The sequence below is a fragment of the Buteo buteo genome, chromosome 19, assembly GCF_964188355.1.
Source record: "Buteo buteo chromosome 19, bButBut1.hap1.1, whole genome shotgun sequence".
Lineage (NCBI taxonomy): Eukaryota > Metazoa > Chordata > Aves > Accipitriformes > Accipitridae > Buteo > Buteo buteo.
The window spans coordinates 22,114,805-22,134,450 of record NC_134189.1 but is presented as its reverse complement, the minus strand read 5'-3'; the positions used below and the strand labels follow the sequence as shown (position 1 = coordinate 22,134,450).

Genomic DNA, 19,646 nt, shown 5'->3' with positions numbered 1-19,646 from the left:
TCACCTTCAAGGCTTCAGCCTCCTTGGCCATAATGGGACTCACCAGGGGAGCAGATTATGAGAAAATGACTGAGATGTCATTTTTCCTTTTATTAACACAAGAAAAATCAAGCCCATCTAATGCCACAAGGAAATCAAGACAACTGTATTTCATCAGCTTCCCAGCCATCTCAACATCCAGATAAAATGAAACCTCACCATTCATTACTTTTTGTCTCATGTCTGTTCTGTTTTCCCTACTAAATGTCCTTCGAACCAGCCTATGGCTGAATGTCAAGGTTATAGTCATATGGCCTCTACCTCTGTTCCCACCGCTTCTTTTACCCAGACATGGAAGGAGATATCTAACAGTTGTTCTTCGTCTTCTTCAAGGAGAAAGTAGCTGCTCCTACAGGCTACTTCTGACCTGTTGGTTGGACCATACTGTGTAAACTATGCTTTTCCTTCCCTCTTGCCACCACTGTCATTGCTAATCTCTCATCCCCAAAATATAAACCATCACTTCCTACTTTCCAGAAGAAGTCCACTTTTCTGCCTTTACACTTGCTGGTCCTGAGATTCTCATAAGGCAGACCACAGAAAGCTCAGGAACAGTAATTTAAAATACAGATATGATACAGATTATAAGGTAGGATATAGAATATACAGGCTTCAGAACATAGGAATAAAATACAACTTAAGAACATTGGATGCTCAAGTAGTCCTCTCCCTGTGATTTCTTCCCCAGTCCAAGTATGCACACTTTTCTGTAAGTGCCTTTACTTTCATTTGATAATGAGAATTTATAATTCACGTGGTGAAAATGCCCTCCTTCTGGGGACAGAGCCATTTGTTTCCTTGAAACTGGTCTTCAGCAGCACATCAGCTTTGATTCTGATAGAAACAAACTCAATTCAGTGAGCCTCTGTAACCTGCAAAAATTGGTCTTTGGGAAGTGCCAGTAATTTTGCAGTGGATCGTGCTCTCTGTTCATCTATCTGTAAGTGGTGGAAGTAGAGTTTCTTTCAATCACTCTGGATTCATATACTCCCACTGCAGTACTACTCTTTCTAATGACAATACAGTACCATACCTGCTACTTAAAGATGCTGCAGAATGCACACAAGTTGGAGAGATTCTCCTTTCTCCAAATAGAAGAGGATCTATAATTTTGGAGAGGCAAAATTCAAATGTGGGCAAAAAAATAAGGACCTTGATGTCCAACGACCTGTTAATAGAAATTATTCGGAGACTAAAGACTACTGGCTTTGAGATTGATATCTCTCTTAAGTGTCTCCTATTTTTAAGTTTACCATGCACGGCTGGAAAATAGCTGAAACTGGGATATTTGCAAGAAGGAAAGGTTCTGTTTAACAAGTTCTTATGCAGCTTAGGAATGAATCTATGAGAAAAATGACAATTCTGCTGGACTTCAAGGAATCACGCATGACTATACATTCACACCTTCCCATTTCTGTTTAGAAATGTTTGAATCAGTTACCGCAATGCTTGTTTATTTAACACAGGCTTGTGTGAGTGTGTCACTGTTGCTTTATCAGTTGCTCTTGGATAATTCCCTCCCTTGGCTGTTGTCTGTGTACGTGTATTATATATCCTCAGCACCTGATCCTGAACACTAATTTCAGAAGAACAAGCTGAAGAAGAGTGTCTGTGTGCAAGTATCACTGACTGGCATACCAGTTGTTTGTGCTGCCTGAGAGCTGCTGATCGCAAGTCAAACCTTTAATAAAAATGATCCCTGAAGAGTGCCAACATGAGGAAGGCCTTCGGTACCAGAAAATAGCTTACTTCAGCCTAGACAAACACAACCCAAAATCTGTAGTGCAATTTATTGCACTAGTACAATTTATTGAAGACAGTTCTTGGTTACATTTCTTTCTCAGAATCCCAGAAGGAACATGCAAGTTACAGCAGCTAAGAGCCCCAAACTGTGTTACACCTCCTCCTCCTCCTCTTGCAGACAGTGCCTTCCCAGGAAGTCAGTAAGGGAGCCTTCCATATTGCAAGTTCTTGAGACTCATTACATTCCTTTTAGTACTCTGTTTGTATCAAAAAAAATTATAAAGGATGTAACGACCTGCACAGCTTCTGAAATGCAGAGCGTAAGTTCTGACTTTACAGTGCACCCCTGTAAAGCAGGGATAACCTTAGTGCAGTTGACTGTGGAAGCACTTGGGTGTGAAGCTGGCATCAGTGGGACCTGATTCAGGACTAGTGTCCCTACATACAGCATCTCAAGTAATTCAGTGACACAGCCTGCCACCTTTAGCACCACATATATATTGATCATTTCACAGGAATTTCTTACCAAGCTACTACAACATTTACAGTTGGACTTCATGATCTTAAGGGTCTTTTCCAACCTAAATGATTCTATGGTTCTATGACTCTATCATCATTAGCAGGTATGATCCAAGTGGTAAACACACAACCCTCTGCTGATGTCCTTTCAGTAACCAGCCAGCTAAAGGCTCCAACAGAAATTCCAGCACATCTTGCTGAGGCAACAGAAATTACTGGCCCCAGCTATCTGCTCTACCTGCCTGCTGGAGATTTCTGCAACATAGAACAATTGTAAGAAGCTAATGTGGACCCCTCACACTCACCCCAGGAATGGAGCAGCTGAGGGCTTGTGCTGACGATGCCTGGGAAGCTTCAGCAGAGGGGCACCAGCAAACGGTGGCAGCTATCAAGTCCCAGTCTGCCACAGCTGTCTGCTCAGAACACTTTTTTCCTGTACTTTGTGATCAGTAAACGCCACACTCTCCTTTGAGTGGCAGGAGATTTTTGCATAGACAACACACTGCTTCCAGGGGGTACAAAAAAAATCTGAACATGCCCTTTTCCTCAGATTACTGTGCACTAGATGTGCAGATAATGCAACTGGTCACTAATGCTGTGTTCGGGTAGGGGGTGCCTGTTGCTTTTTTAAACAAGCTCAAGTCTTACCACAAACAAACCTGGCAACCATTAGTATGAAAGCCCATGGAAAAAAACAGGTGGAGCAGGAAAGAGTTGTGAGTCCCTTCCTTTGATAAGTACTGAACTTTCTGTCACTCTGGCCATAGGAATTGTTGATGACAGTGATGGCCGCAGATTGGCCAGGGTACAGACTGAGTACGTTTGTTTACTTAAAAGAACAAAAGTTTTATGGCAAACTGTAAGATTAAGAAGTCAGGGCAGAAACAAAAGGAGGTAAGAGGGACAAATTGGGGCTGAAGGTGAGATCAGAACACCGGTAGATTGTTGTTCTGAAATAGCCAGTCAGTACAAAGTTCAGCAAAGAGCACAAGGCATTTTTGGAGAAACTGAAGAGGTCTCATTGGACTGTTTCTGTAGGTGTGCTGGCTGACTGTTGTCCCTGGCTGCTGTGTATCCCCAAGGTCACATGCTGAGAAGCAGCAGAACACAGAAGAGACTGGCAGGAATCCCACTGAACCTTCAGCTTTGTCAGCCAACACTGGTAGACTCCATTGTAGGTTATCTGTAAACTGGACTAAACACATTCCTCTTCTGTCCTAGGAGAGAAGACCTAGAAATACATTTTGGAAGACAAGACAAATGCTCTTCTCTCAGATTTAGGCTTCCAGATGGTCTGACACAGTGTGGCTGCACAATCCGAAGTGACTGTACAATGGATGTGTTTTAACCGCCCATATTAAATGAAGATTGAAGTCCTTGCTTCAAGGAAGTCTGACACAGATGCAGCGCCTGGGCAAAGAGCATGCTGAGGTAGAAATAGTGAAGGCATCCAAGTAGGCACACTCAGAGTGATTCCGTATCTGGAACCTGAAAAAATACAGGAAGAAAATAGTGATTACTAAATAATTTCTACTACTGAGTCAAGTATTTTAGCCTGTTGTAAAACAAAACTTCTGCTAAAGTGGTTTCCAGTTGATTTTGGTCCCCTGTGATATGGTAGTTTCAGCTGCTAAAAGCAAGGTGAGTGCTAAATCACATTTGAAAAGCCTGTTTAGCTCACGCAGTGTTTCATGAACCTCCGTTTCTATGAATGGTCCGTATCAGGTATCATACAATAACAGAAGGAAAGACAAAAGACAGCTTATGATATATCCTGCCTAGGACACAGAGCAAGACAAGGGGAGCTGCTGTTTGATGTGCCTGATGCAGAGCTGCTGTAGCCCAGACATTTTCTAATATAAATAGAGGGAAAAATCTGGGTTGTCTGCAGGTTGTGACAAACTCACTAAAGCAGGCACAATTTTTCTTATGAAGCTGCTTAACCCATCTGAAGATGATTATTCCCTCGCACCTGTAATTTCATTCTCTTTCATCCCTAAAAAATGTATGTATATTTGCTAGATATTGTGTATTTCAGGAAGACAAGCACAAAGGATCACATTGGAAACCAAAAATTCTGAAGATCTGAAAAAGAGACTGAAATGTCTATACAATGTACTGAAAAATATGTATAAAGTAAGGTAAATAGGGATGATCAATAACATTAACTTGATGTGCTGAGCTACCAAAAACACCTTCTTGAATCAGGGACTTCTCTACATTGATGCTATTGGAGTTAGATCAGTAATAACTGCAAGAGTTCATTTTCAAAGTCATAGTTATAAATCATAGGAAAAAGAAGAATCCTGATAGAAATAACATTGTGCTGCAAACCCTAATTCTACATTCGTTTAAGTATGTGTTAGACAATCACAAGGAACTTACAAGTCCACCTTCAAGGCAATACCATTCTCCCAGTAGAAGCTTTCACCTTTCTTGCGCAATCCAATCCAGGAGTCATCTATTTTCAAACGCTTAGTTAAAGAACGCTAAAAAAAAACCAAAAACAACACATACCCTTTTTTTTTTTTGTCAACATGAGCTCTCACAACAAGAAGCAAATTCCTCCTGTGACTTTTGAGGACTAGTTCATCACTGTCATCTCTAACACTTTCATAAGCATTTCACTGAGAGTTAAGAGCCTAATTCTGACTTTGAACTGACTCTTGTATTATCATAAACTTCAGTGAAGTTATTCAATTCTATACCCTTGAAAATTATTACTGTTCACTACACACAAAAATACCCCAAAACCATGTATTGGTCATGTCTGCCTATATATGTTTATCAATCTCTACATATGCAGCTTGGTCTAAATAGGCTGGTACATACAGGTGTTTCCTGCATTTCAAGTGGGCATATGGGAACTCCTCCCCTTCCCAATTATTGTTTAAGTAATTTATAGTTTTTCATCCGTGGATGTACAGATAAAAAGAGCAAAAGACAGTTCACTGCTCCACAAGTTTGCAACAACCTGTATCAAACACAGCAAAGAACGATGGAAGATAACAGAAACAGCAATTGCAATGGGTTAGTATTACAGAATTCCCTGTAACAAGCTATCAGTAGACTCAGTGAACTTAAAAATGAGATAAATATTAGCTGTCATCATGGACTCTAATGGACATGGAGAGAGTGCACCCTTATACTCCTCCACTCTCCTCTAGCAACTTCAACTCAATACAGTTCAGAAGAAACTGTCTCAGTATGGTCCCAATGCCATTTCTGCAGGTTTTGGTGTACTTCTTCTGGTGTGGCTCATGTTATCCAGTGCTAGAGACCAGACAACGCATGCCACAGAGCACTCAGCTGGCCCGGTAAGCCAATGTTAGTGTTCCTGTGCTTTTCTTTCATAAGTTGGGTTTACAGTTTGTAGGTATAAGGTTTTTTAAGCAGTAATTTAAATAACACCAATTTCTGTCTAGCCAATTATTGGCTGAGTATCACAGGCACTGAATTAGAAGTGAAGCTTTGAGATGCATAAGGAAGAGAGGTGTTTACAAATTTGGTAAGAGGTCATCAGTCACAGGGCAGCAATGCAGAAGGGGCTAGTGGAGAGGGGACAAGATGGCAAATATGGTTGGAATTATTGGCAAAGAAAGTGGTCTGATGATGGGATAAAATGAGAGACCACACTGAGTAAGAGACTCATACATGAAGTAAGAACTAGGCCCTGCATCTTTCTCGTTGAAATTCTTGTGGTTGTAAAAGTATTTATTAGCTCAAGTCAAATTCAGATGTGACTTGATCTGTGCAATTTCACTGAGGTTTCCTCCATTTCAGTATCTGCTACACCACTAATATGTATCAGTCAATCAGAAAAGTAGCCTTTTGACCTCTATTCAACAATAACAGTAACAAGAAAGCTCAAATGTCAATCTATCTAAAAACTAACTTTTTGATGAAACTAGTTTCTCATGGACAATACTCAAAAGACAGCAGATCTGTAAGAGCATATTACAGTTTTAGTAGCATGCAGCAGGGAGAAGTCAGTAGCATTCACCAACTCAGTGCAACTGGACCATAACACAGGCAAATCAAAATATTTTAACAAACTTAATAGCATGAGAAAATGTCCAAACCAGCTTCAGCAGGGGTATATTCCCACCGCTGGTACAAGCACGCATCTCTAAGAGGCATTAAGGCATATCTAAAATCAGATGCAAGCAGATAAAGATGGATAATTTCCACTACGCTGAGAAATGGTTTTAAATGTTTGGTTTCTTACAGAAACAAAAGCATCCATTTATTTGGCTGTACTGGATGTTGGACAAATTCATACCTTCTTTGAAGATGAAGGTCCATAGGACAGAAAATTGAAACTAAGTAAACTAATTCATAACAAAGACCTTTTCATAGTCATTCAGGTCAAATCCAGGCATCAAAGCAGAGCACCAAAGCAGATGGTACTTCCCACTACCTGAATTCACACAGCTTACTTAATTATTTTACAAAGATTTAAAGGATAAGCACTGCATGCAAAAAAAAAATGAAAGCTTTGTCCAGGAAAGAGGGAGATACAGAAGTTGTTTTCTGTTTTGTTGTTGGGGTTTTTTTTCCCATTACCATTTCTTCCTGGTTTTCAAAAACGGCTAGCAAGGATTCATTCTCAGCGCAGAAGGTCTGACTAGATGTCCAGTTTTTTTCCTCCTCTGAGATGAAATAACATTTATTTTTGTAACCTATCCACTCGCTGGGGCACTGTTCAGGAGGAAATTTTCCATGGTGAGATGTCTCAGAATGTATAACTGGAAAGGAAAAGAGAGAACAAAATTTCTACCTGGTAAAATCTTAGCATTTATCAGCATAACTCAACCTAAAATGTAGATTTTTTGGAAAGCCAATGCCACACTAGATGCCAGAAGAGAAGCCAAAGGAAGTGCAAGGGTCCCAACCTTCCCTGCCTTTCAGGCACTGTCTTCAGCTGAGAAGTGTGAGAGTTGGGGGCTGCAGCCCAATTATTACAATCAGTAGAAAATAAGCAGGGTTTGGAAAACACTCCTGAATTTTAGAGAATTAGAGGCATTGACAATCGACTATTTATACTCGACACATTTTAAATCCAGTAATAGGGTAAAAAAACTCATACTGTTAATTTATTGATTGAATACATTTTAAGTAATGAAGTTGCCTGAATACCTACAACTGGTGAGATATTTCATGAAGACAAGTTGCTTTGATTTTGTATCAGACCTTTAAGTGATAAATCTGTGTGAAGGTAAGTAATTTAGGTGTGGATATGATGCTAATGAAATTTGTCCATTAATGAAGAGGTAAAAATTATTATTATTTGGACATAATGGTTTGGAGAACAGTTCATTGGAGTTGTTCCCCAGCACGTTTTGGTGCCCTCTTTTCACCTTCTTTCTGTCACAGTAGCTCTGTGGGGGTGACAGGACTCACTGGCTTGTTTTGTTCCAGTGCTGAGTTTAATTTCTTGCAATGAAGAGAATTAATTTGCATTTACTTTGGTTTCTATTTTCCAAACAAAAATAATCTGTCCTGATTGTTACTGAATGGCTACAGTGACCTTTTCTGTGCAGCAAGGTGTCTTGTGTAACACACGCAGGCTCACGCAGTGTATAAAGTGTATTTCCTGGGATCAAATCCAGACCTTCTGCACCCAGAGTGCATTTATCCACTGCTTAAGCTTGGAGATGGCTAATACTGAAATGAAAGTAACTGGCCGCTATGTGAGCAGAGGGCTTCCGGAAAGTGAATTGATCTCCCAGACTTTGCAGCCTGCTGTGGCCATGCTTGCTCTCTTTTCCTTTCTAATCAGCTACTCTCTTTGCTATACATAATTGGAGACCCCTTAGCAAGTCACCTGTGAACACTGCCCTCACCCCCTCCAAGAAAATGTGACTGATTCCATTTAAATAAAAGCCTAACAAAGCAAAGGAAAATCAACAGGGACAGATGTCACTATCGCCCTCCATTCATTTCCATGTACATGCAGAGGACCTCACTACTGTTCCTCATGCTGTTGCGGGGGGCAGACCGAAGATGTATTTAATGTAGAGATTCAAGAGCTCCCTGTGCAGATGGGGCTGTGGAGGCTCCACTGAGACACGCATGCACCCAGTGACTCGGATAGCTCAGGTAATACTGCAGGCAAGCACAGCCTTTGCTCCTACAGAAGAGTTCTGTGGGGGACGGTGGGAGCACATCTGGGCCCCCACTGTGCCAGCGGGAGGTAGGGCTGACTTCTTCTTAAAAATACAGCATGTAACACAAATAGATTTTTAAAAACAAAGAGACAGAATGATCCCCAAAGACTATTTGTGAAAAAGATAAGCTAGCCATATCACATAGTTGTCTTCCACGTGTGACAATAAAGGAGACCTCAAGACCAGATATATGAGCAGCCCTGGAGTCTATGCCTGGAGATGCGATGCTGACTTAGTGCACTAGCTAGTATAATCAGGTAAGTTACTGGTGATAAGCACAGACAAGACAAGCATACACCATATGCATGTCCAGGCAAGAAACTACACTCTTAAGAGTAGTAAGGATGCAGGGGGGGAAAAAAAGAAAGAAAAAAAAATGCAAAATCATCTGGATTTTATCTGTAGGGACAGTTCTCTCTACTTCTAAATTCTGCCTGGAGGTTATTTATTCAACCTTATACAGACATCAGAACAACTGAAATAGTGATGGAAGTCCCAGGTTTTCTGACTGCAGGCACTGCAGAGTACTAATCTTGGTGTGCTTGACTGCTGTGATCCTGGAGCCCAGTAGTCAGAGAAAACATATTTCAAATCAAAAATGTTCCAAAAGCTTACCAAATGCAATGATGATGACCACCAGCATAATTCCAAAAACTAGGCAAAGGCAACGGTCTGTGAAAAAGAAGATCATTAACAGTTTTGGATACATGAGCACTTAAGCTCAGACTGTATTTCAGTATTAAGTGAGACAGCAGCAGGACAGTCTTTCATTTAAGCTCCAAGTATGTAAATATAAAGCACTACTGAAGTCAAACAAGGCTCCCTGAATTGACATTTATGTAACTGGACAGTTCGATAAAATGGCCAGCTATCACCTAATTCTCATTTTTTTTGATCCGTGTACACCCTGAAGTTTTCCACCAATGTGCAGATTAGCAAATTTAAGCCTCACAGTCCCAAGTTTATCATCTCCTCTATGTTTTGCAGACCTCTTAGCACTGACCTCTGGAGGCCAAGAACTCGAAGGTCATCACTACCTCCAATCAAGCTACATCCAGGTCTGGAAAACAGGAGAATGTTCTCATGCAATTCAAACATTAAAGGCTGAGGTTCAGAGTATGGCTGCAGTCTCGAATCACATGTATTTTCTCTTTGTCACAAGCTGTCCTTCACACACAAATTTCAATGCAGATGTGCAAGCTCATCTGTTGCAAAGGCGCAAACTATTTTCTCTAATGAGGTTTGGCTTCACCTCCTACATCTTATCCAAGAGTACTTCATACAGGTAAACTACCACATGGGAAAATGCCCATCTTCACACAAAAGGATCAGTTCCCACTTGGATCAAATGTAATAGTTATCTTAATTTTTGTGACTACATCTTTGCCTGGAAGTAAACTCCCAGGTTTCGTCTTGTCCAAGCCAAGGGACCTGGAACTAGATTTGGAGCTAGACTTCAGAATTCCTGCAGGATGGTGTCTTACCTAACACCAGAGAAAAAAAAATCTTACATTTTGACTGGAAGCACCACTCTTTACAGCGCTTCCCTGTCCTCCACACCAACGAACAAGCTGCCACTTCTCGTTTGGAATCTTGTTTCACATTAGTGGACTCTGTGCTCCCACCAGGTGCTTGTGCCATTCGGGTGGTCTCAGCCTCCGGTTCATCTTCAGACTCCATCTACAGCTGGGAAACAAAGAAAGAAGCTATGTTTAATGAGTGCTTCCCCTACTGTCTGTAAACAAGTGGAAACAGTAGAAATCCCAAAGCTGCCTTAGTTATTGCCTGTACCTGAGGGGATGAAGGCAGGGTGGATGGAGAAATGAGGAAATAAGTAGAAAACAAGGAGCTTGTGCAACATACCTGAGGCCCTCAAAAAAGAAAAGGTGGGCCTCAGATACATGGCACATATCCTCCTTCCCAGGGAGGGAGGCGATTGGGAATGAGGACTGTAATGGAGGGAAAGGGAAGGACTGAGCAGATGGGAACAATGTGATAGTGAGGGGATGGGGGGGGCATAGCAAGGCAGGAGGGAAAGGCCACAAAAATCAGAGCCTTCCACTTCACCACTATGTAGCTTAAAATAGTTTTGCCTGCATGCGAAAAGTTTGGGCAATTTCCCAGGTGAGGCTGAACCAGGTCTGCAGAGGGAAGTTCACTGTACCCTTTTGTGCTCACTCCACTGAGTGATGTTTTCCTCACAGTCCTTCTTAAATCCCACTCTCAGTGACATAAATTTAACAGAAAAAGTCACCCAGAAAAGAACATGCAGCTATAAACATTATCGTGTCAGTGCAGAAATGTCAATTCATCTTCATGAGTTAGGTTATAACAGGGAAGAAAAAAACCCCACTCCTCTATAGAAAAGGCTTCAACATCTTTACTTGTATTACTGTTATTTAATTGGCACATGCCTAAGAGGCCTCCTCAGCTCCACAAATTCCTAACAGTAATTCGGTGCCTTAATGCCTCTAAGAATCAGACTCCACTTGCGCTTGGTCCATCCTATGAAAGCAGAAAGACGCTAAGGCTTGGAATTGCATTCTCCAGCAAGCTGCTCTTTCCCCAAAAACTCTTCTGATTGCCCCGAATGCATCCCCAAAACACCCTGCCCACTTTTGTGCCTGGATCTTTGTTGTTTGGTACGTGAATGTGGGTCTGCTCGTGGGCCAGGCCTCTTCCCTCCTGCGGGCACGCCGCGCTTTCTTACTGTACTGAAAAAATCACTGGTTTTCACTCCAGCAGCGGGGGACCTTCTCCTCAACTTTCTCGCCCACAGTCGGGAAAACCCCTGTTCCACACCCCTGACTTTTGGGGAGGTCACAGGGAGCAACACAGCCAGCTGCGGCTCAGGGCAGCGACCGCTCTCTCTAGCTCAAGGTGTTTCCTGAAGGCGGGATGCCTGCAAAATCATTTCAAAGAACTGTTCGGAAGAGCGCAGAAAAAAAACGCACAGCCTAACGGTCCGCGATTTCTCACCGAGCCGCAAACCGCTTCATTTCAGAGACCTTATTTAGCTAAAGAACGGTGCTCTCGCTTGTTTTTGGGCGACAACGAAGTGTTTCCTTTGGAGGGAACGTGGGCAGGAGCTCTGTCTGTTCTAGGCCGCCAGACAACTGCAAGTGGACCACGAAGCTCCTTCCCCCCCCGCCCCCTCGATTTTAAACAAGCACATTTTCCTCATCTTTCCTCCTCGTCTTCCTCCTCTTTCCTCCTCATCCCTCCTCATCCTCCTCTCTCCTCCTCATCCTCCTCTCTCCTCCTCATCTTCCTCCTCTCTCCTCCTCATCTTCCTCCTCTTTCCTCCTCATCTTCCTCTCCTCCTCATCTTCCTCCTCTCTCCTCCTCATCTTCCTCCTCTTTCCTCCTCATCCTCCTCTCCTCCGCATCTTCCTCCTCTCTCCTCCTCACCTTCCCCCTCTCCCGTCCCACCTGCCCCCCGGCTTTGGCGTACAGCCCCCCCGGCCGGCCCGATCCCTACCTTCTCCCGCCGCCTCCGGTTACCGGCCGCCGCCCGCCTGAGGGGAAGCGGCAACCGGTCTCGGCCGCCTCAGGCCTTCCGGGTTCTGCCGCGCCCGCTCCGCTCTTCCCTGCCCCGCCGCCCGCCCGCGCCTCACCGGCACCGTCCCGGGGCCGCCGTCGGGGCCGGGGCCCTGCTCCGCTCCGCCGCGGTCACCTCCGAGGGCGAGCGGCCGGCGCGGCGGCGATGGAGGAGGGCGGCGGCGGCGACGAGGTCTCGTCGTTCCCGTCCTGGCGCCGGGTCGAGCTGCGGCGGCTGAGGCGGCTCCGGCGGCGGTTCTACTCCGACCCGGTGCTGTCCCGGCTGCCGCCCGCGGACGGGTCGCCCGCGGCCCGCCGGTCGGCGCTGCTCCTAGGACCGACAGCCGAGGGAGAGCGGCTGGTGGCGAAGGCGACGACCTACCGGAGGCGCAAAGAGGCGCCGGGTGAGTCAGGCGGGAGGGGACGGGGGGCTGCGGACGGGGCCCGGCCCTGCCCGGGCGGAGCGGAGTGGGACGGGGAGCCGGCGGGCTGGCTGGGGCTGGGACTGGGGCTGGGACTGGGAGTGGGACTGGGACTGGGGCTGGGGCTGGGACTGGGGCTGGGGCTGGGACTGGCAGTGGGACTGGGACTGGGGCTGGGACTGGGGCTGGGGTGGGGCCCGCCCTGGGCGATGCCGTGGGCATGAAGCGGCCCCGGGGGTGAGGGGGATACACACACGCACCGTCTTCTGCGAGTGTTTCTGCGGGATTTGGCAATTTAGGACCTTTTGAAAGCCGGTACTGAAGCTCGGCGGTGTCGCGGGCGAAGTGTCAGGGGTGAGGGTTTGGGAAACTTTAAGGAAGTTAATGTAGCTCTGCATGGGTTGGTTTTTTTCGACCCGAGTCTTCAGATCCCGACACGTGCTCCGTTCCCTGACGTGCTTTAATATTTCTTTCCCTCCTTAGGTATGTGTTCACACCTCTCTTTCTGGAAAAGAATTGCAGGAATCATCATCGCTGTTGCTGTGATTTTACTCTTATCGTGGATTACCTTGAGTGAGTGCGTTTATTTCAGAAAGCCTAGCTCTGGAAAGAGAAGTTCAGTGCTTTTCTCTTTCGTTACGCTGTCTCGTCATTGCTGAGGGGGAAGAGGTATTTTCACTGGTTTTCAGCTCTCCCACTGTCATGGCTGCTGTTAGAGTGAGGAATCCAGAAAAGGAAAGTGAAACTAAAAATGTGTTAGGCATTGACATTGGACTGTTGTTTCCGGTAGCATTAAACTGACTTTTTTTTTTTTTAAATTGCCTGCAGGATTTCATTGTACTACAGCATGGCAAAATGCTGAGGAATGACAGAGCCATAAGCAACGTTAGGGAGGCAGTACTGACTTCTTAACTTGTCTTGGCTTTGGCCTATAGAGTTATACTTACAGCTGAGTACACTGAATCAGAACCTGTTTAGGGTCAAATTTTAGCTGCTTCACGGTAGATAACTAGTGTCTATGTTTGCACTCTTTGTCAAAGATGTCCTTCTGCCCTGATGTTCTCGCCCATGGTGTCTCCGGTGTAGCTGGAGCTTTGCACTTGCACATGCCAGACTCTGTTTGCTGGCATGTGCCTGGTGTGTGAGCACGTAATCGGGGATTACTGGACCCACCATTGCTGGTATAACTGGAAAAAACTACGACCGAGCCCAATCCTTCAGTTGTATTATGTTCACCCACCTCTGCTGAATTCAGTGCAAGTCGTGGATATTTTTAAGATGGAGGAAGCAGATCGAGAATTTGTAAGTGTGTATACAATTGTATTTTAAACACATAATAATGAGTAAGTAACGTTCTCTTCATTTCTTCATTTGAACAAAAGATCCACCTAAATTACCACAGTGGGAGCCGTGCCCTGATGACTGGCTCTACTACAAGAAGAAGTGTTACTATCACTCAGGAGCCATGGCAGATTGGAATTCCAGTCAGAAGTCCTGCTCTGACTACGGAGCTTCCCTTGCAGTGATTGACAGCCCCCAAGAGCTGGTAAGGTGTCCAGCACCTTGAATTCGGTGTTATGTCTGCTGTCCTAACAGTTTCTGTAACTCCATCACTTGTTCCCTTGTTGAAACCCAGCATACTGTGTGGCAGACTTGTTTGCTGCAAGTTGGTACAACCTACAGATGTTTTCAGCGCGATGTGGTCTGTTCACTAAAATCTGCTGTAGAAATTCTGTTATTACCTTAGAGTGTTTTTCAAAAATTTAAAAGGCAAACTATGTATAAATGAAAAGTAAAGTCTGAAAAAACATAAAAATGGAGCTGTGACTCCTAATTACTAATAAAGAAGGTGTGGTCGTTTTTTTCTGAACTGGCAATTTATGTGCGCATTGTAAGTTAGGCAATTTAGCCTGTCGTCTCCCCTCACACTCTCTGGATGTTCATTCTCTCTTCAGGGTACCCAAAAGTACAGTCAGCAGCAATTCCCACACTAAATATAACTCTAAACTAATTTTGAGTTTACAGACCACTGGTGCACGTCCATGTGTTTTATCTTCTTGATACTCTTTAAGGATGCAGGTCTTTTAAAGGGCGCTTTCTTTAGCATAACAAATGCTTTAGTGGCCAACCGAGGAACAGAAATGTGTTGTTAGTTCTGTGCAAAATAGTCAATTTCTCCATTTCCACAGAAGGCAAAGACTGGCTGTGGTTGTATGATGCTGGGACCCATGGTACTCAAAATACCTGGTTCGTGCAGGAGGTTCTACCTGTGGTTTCTGTTGTTTTCAAACCAATTTTCTTTTTACTATGTTCTTTGAGTCTCCTGTAGTGTCCTACCAATTCAGGGTGTTCTGCATGGCTGAGAAAAACAAAAGAAATTAGCACTATAGCAAATGTGTGACTTGAATTTGATAGAGACGCAACGTAACTGACATCCAAGGAATTATGGTGACATAAGAGTCAAGGCAACCTGTGTCGAGTCAGGCACTGTGTCCCTGCCAAATACATGTCCTTGTAACTGAAACACCATTCTCCTGGTGATACAGTGAAACCATTCTACTAGTTGATTATTGTGTAATGTGATATGGTATTTCTAATAACATACATGGATGTTTTTAATGATAGGGTGGGGCAGGGTGTAGGTGGATGGTCAGTAACGCTCTGCATGGCTACCAACTAGATAGCTGGGACCTCATTGACTATTAGTAATGGGTCTAGGGCTTCCTTTATTATTTCATCTGATTAAATTTAGCAGGAAAACATCAGTGACCTGTAAAAAAGAAGTCCACCATTGTGTATTCTGTGACGCAGTTTATATCTGTGGAGTTTTTATACCAAAAGCTATATAATCATAATCATAAAAAAATCTAATAGCCATATGTCATTTTATTCTGTGTTTTGTCTAGAACTTTATAATGTATCGAATACGCATAACAAACTTCTGGATTGGGCTGCGCAGGAAAGGAAACAAGTTCTTCTGGGTGAATGGAGAGTCATTTGACACAAACTTGTGAGTTTTCTTTCAAATATACTATGCAGGAATGGAGTCAGTGGCTTCTACTTTTGTCCAAGTAGAAAAGTTATTCTCTGTTACATACTCCACTGTAGATAAACTGGCATATCTTACCAAATGACGGCTGTCATATGGCTGTAAAAATGCTAATACTATGCTAATAAAACTAGTTATGTCCCCAGAGAAGTGGGGAAGGGGCATCACTGCCTGCTTTTTCCTGTGGTGGCATAGCAGCTGATAGGTTATGCCTAGAATAATCTGTTTCTGTACAATCCCGCTGTATGAGGTGGATAACATTTGCCTTATTAGGAAGAATTACCCATGTTAGACATTATGATTTGTTTGAATTAGCTTGCTGTGTTGGTCTTGCAGGGTTCAACATGCCACCAGTATAGACAGGGCCTCCTAAGACCAACTGAGGTGTTCAGGGACATGTTGGAAGGTCACTGGGCTGGGGGGTGGTATACTCAGAAGGCATCGCTTTTGCCCACTTTGTATCCCAGAGATTGGCTTTCTTTGCAGCCACATCCTATGTATTCTGCAGAGGTTCAGCAAAATCGGTGAGAAGAGGTGGCAGAACCCCAGTCTGTACTGGAGGAGTACTGCTGCCATGGGTCCCACTGGGATCCTCTCTCTCATGCTCTGAGGAGTTGGGCCTTTTGTGCTCACAAAACATTGTAGACTATGAAGTACAAGTACACATACATCTATCTCTGTGGGGATCAAAGCAATTTGCTTTAATAGAAGGTGCATCAGAGCATCACCATGTGTTTCATCACGTGCCTGTGAATTCTGATCCTCCCAATGTGAAGTGGGGCTCATTTTAAATCATTCTCTACTTTGTTCTCCACAGTCTTAAAGACCCAGTTTTACAAAGAATAAGAAATAGGTCTTTCTGAATTTTAGACCACAGTTCTGCTCTAATTCTTATTTTTCTCTTGGCTTTCTAGATTTCCTGTCAATATAACAAATGGTGGAGACTGTGTCCATATAGATTCAGCCTTCATCTCTACCAGAAGGTGCTCCTCACTCAGGAACTGGCTTTGCACCATTGGTCAGTTTAGTCCCAAGACAAGCTCTTAATAGGAAACAGCTGGCTGTGCCAGTACAGAGACTTTCTTCACGAGAAGTTGGAATTCAGAATACTGAAAGTCCTTGCTGCAGGAGGTCCATGAGGGCAAGAGGTGCTGTGGCGAGGATCATATCCGAACTTCTCCAGGAGAAGCAATCCAGGGAGTATTAGTGACTCCATGTGAAAGAGGTAATTGGTTAAGAAGTAGCAGTACCAAGAGGAAATGGTGATACAACAGCCGCGGCAAAGAACAAAAGTTGCTTCTTGGTAATACAGTTTCATTGTTGAAACTGCTGAAGGACATGGCAATGGATGCTTTCCTTGAGAACTCTTCACAATTGCAAAACACGGTTTATTAGGGCAGCTAAAAACTTTGTTAGATGGATATGAAAATGGACATATTGAAAATGCAGTTCATAGTGAACCCAGTAATGCCATTTTTTTACTGTTTTCTATGGAGCTCAGTGATTCTTTGTCCGAGAACTTTCAGTTTGTCTTTGTGGTAAGTGGGTGAGATATCATAAGGTGTTTTGGCTTCCCTCCCCTTGTTTTTCCATGGGTTTTTCAAATGTGATTGGTATGTAAAGTCCAAGGATATAAGTGGGAGCTTTGTAAACCAGGAAGGCAGATAATGACTAGGTCTTCTAGTGAATGGCACTGGTGTTATGGGGCATATAAAGTGGGACAGATTACAGATACTCTTCTCTATCCCTCTGGACTGATCTGCAAACCTGACGGCTACTACCCAAAACTTCCCTGAATATGTGGCAGCAATAGGAAAGCTCCCAGACTGAATCACGCACCGCTGTCATTTTGGGAGGGCTGAGAAAGTCAACTGGACTTAGAATGGGAGACACATGTATATGTAGCATGGAAAGGGCTCTAGGGCAGCTTAAATTGAGGTATTGTTGTGTTTATCTGTTTGCCTGTGCAGGGGGAAAAAAAGCTTTTATTGTCTCCAGCACAGCTATTTTGTCAAGTGACTTGTGTGGGCAAGGATAGTTTAATAGCCCATGGGACAGATGCAATAATGCTAAATAGCATTGCACCTTGGATTAATCTGTTTAAATTCTTGGCACGATGCTCTGAAAATGAGCAGTGGGGGCATGGGAGGCTCACCTGGAAGATCTGTGGTTGGTTCCTACCTGGTCATTCTCAGATTCAGCAGATACCTGTACAATGACTCCTTCCCAAGATACGTGATTTACAAAGGGTGGGCACCATCTTTAAAAATGTGAACCAGAAGAAAGGCTTTTTAAGCCAGGAAAATGTTCTTGTCTGGAAACAGAATACTGCTTTAAGCTCAGGGAAGATGAAGAGTCTGGCATATTGACCTTCAAAGAAATGGGAAGAAGAAATTGCAAATTGCGATAAATGCACTTGGTATTTATCCAGAAGATGTACTCCTTTGGAGGGGAAGAAAGGTAAGAGGAGAAACTGGAACAGAGTATTCAATATATCTTTGTTCCCTATGGTCATTCCCCAGGAAAGCACAAGAACAGAAGGGGAAGCACCTTGCAAGGAACCGTGGGCAGGGTTCAGATTGCCAGGGTAAGGGACCTATTGCCCACCACATGTCAAAAGTCCTGTTGAAAGAGTCAGCATGAAGTGCCAGACAGGGTGAGCAGTCCATTTTGCCATCTCTGTAAATTGCCTTATAAATATGCCAATAAATACTTCACTAGTTGTTGCCTGTGATGCTTTGGGTCTCTGCTTTTCATTGAGCTTGCTCCTCTGCTTTAGATGTGTGGTGGTCCGAGACTGCTTTGTTTACCTTATGGTACCTGCTTCTTTAGGCATGCTTAGTTACCGTCTGTAGGTGGGCACAGGACATTTTTCAACAGTGAACTTCACAAACTCTGTGTAGGACCATGACAGAGTCTGTGAATTCATCATGAGCCTGACTGACTGGGAAGGGTCACCCCTCAGGTGATCCCTCCTCCCAGGCCCCAGCCCAGGGGCTCAGGACCCCATTTTGGCTCAACCGATCCATTGATTTTCCAGCTTCACCTTGGACCTGCCGTGATGATCTAGACCCTTGGCTGAGCCAGGCTACTGACGACTCACGTTAAAAGTCTCACACAGCAGCTAAATTACAGCTAATTGCTAATGGCTTTAAGAAAACTAAAACCCATGTGAACTTCCCCTCATTTTGAGCTTTTTTTGTCAAGGAAAACTTGCACAATATTCCCCAGCATTGTGAGCTTCCCAGGCAAAGTTAGGCGAGGAACATAGCAACAGAGTCATACAAGAAGTGGTTTTGCAGCAGGTGAATTGCTGAATGCAATTTCATTTTAAACTTTCAATCAGAGTAGCAACCCACAAAAACAGAAGTTGAAAATAATATTTGGATAAATGTAATTGCTGTGTACATTTCCTGGATTATTTAACCACTGTGGTTAAAATTGAAATGAGCTGGATGTGTACTTTTTTCTTGCTCGTCTAGGTTATAAAGTTCTTGCGTAGTGAGCTCTCTGGCAGGAGATCAGTTTTCACTGCATGATCTGCACAGGATCCAACATACTCATCTGTGATCAATTAATACAATAGCAATTAGATTTGTTATAACAATTAAATTACATGCATTTTCAAAAGTAGTTTCCCAATTCAGCAAATAACATTTAACGTCTCCCAAAGTATGAAATTCCCCTGTGATACCCCTGTGCTTCCCTTCCCCACTCTGACATGCTGTGGACATTGTCAATTCCCAGTGGATTCATGCTATCCCTAATCCTGTAACTGACGGAAAAGTGATGTTTTTCATTCAAAAAAATTGACTGGTACAGGCAAATAAACCCAGCTGGTGAGAAATAATCAGCAGTTGGAAGTTTTGCACAATGCTGAACTCAGGGGAAGAGGAGAAGTTTGTAGGAACTTAATCTCCTGCCCTGCAAATCTGTGGCTTCTTCCAACAGCAAATCCAAACTAAAGTCAGTCCCCATTTCAGCTGGACTAGGTTGCAAGTTTCATAAATTTGAAGGTCTGTCATCGTCCGTTCCCCCCCCCCCCCCCAAGATTTATCTTTTGCTCCTGCAAAAACCGTTATACTGTGATTTCACATCATGTTAAGGCCAGGTCTGCACTGGCATAGATACTGTTGCATTTCACCGTGCCTGGCATAACTTTGC

General features: G+C 43.8%; 2 protein-coding genes across 4 annotated transcripts; one reads left to right on the top strand and one right to left on the bottom strand.

Annotated features, from left to right (window-relative positions):
* Positions 1–1,839: 1,839 nt before the first annotated feature.
* Positions 1,840–12,212, bottom strand: LOC142042102 (C-type lectin domain family 2 member B-like). Of its 2 annotated transcripts, none has more exons than XM_075051629.1 (6): positions 12,089–12,212; positions 9,983–10,157; positions 9,087–9,143; positions 6,868–7,049; positions 4,687–4,790; positions 1,840–3,789 (listed from the first exon to the last, which is right to left on the bottom strand). In XM_075051629.1, exons 2-6 carry the CDS (start codon positions 10,149–10,151, stop codon positions 3,684–3,686), a joined length of 618 nt encoding a protein of 205 aa, XP_074907730.1. In that variant the 5' UTR covers positions 10,152–10,157; positions 12,089–12,212; the 3' UTR covers positions 1,840–3,683. The 2 variants fall into 2 exon arrangements, with proteins under 2 accessions (XP_074907730.1, XP_074907729.1); XM_075051628.1 differs by having other exon boundaries at positions 11,953–12,090.
* LOC142042100 (uncharacterized) lies at positions 10,843–18,216 on the top strand. 2 transcript variants are annotated; one of them, XM_075051627.1, is made up of 5 exons: positions 10,967–12,415; positions 12,917–13,006; positions 13,816–13,979; positions 15,340–15,443; positions 16,397–18,216. In XM_075051627.1, the coding sequence occupies exons 1-5, from the start codon at positions 11,122–11,124 to the stop codon at positions 16,527–16,529; spliced, it is 1,785 nt and encodes a 594-aa protein (XP_074907728.1). In that variant the 5' UTR covers positions 10,967–11,121; the 3' UTR covers positions 16,530–18,216. The 2 variants fall into 2 exon arrangements, 1 of the variants encoding a protein (XP_074907728.1); XR_012653619.1 differs by lacking the exons at positions 15,340–15,443; positions 16,397–18,216 and having other exon boundaries at positions 10,843–12,415; positions 12,917–13,735; positions 13,816–13,950.
* Positions 18,217–19,646: the final 1,430 nt, after the last annotated feature.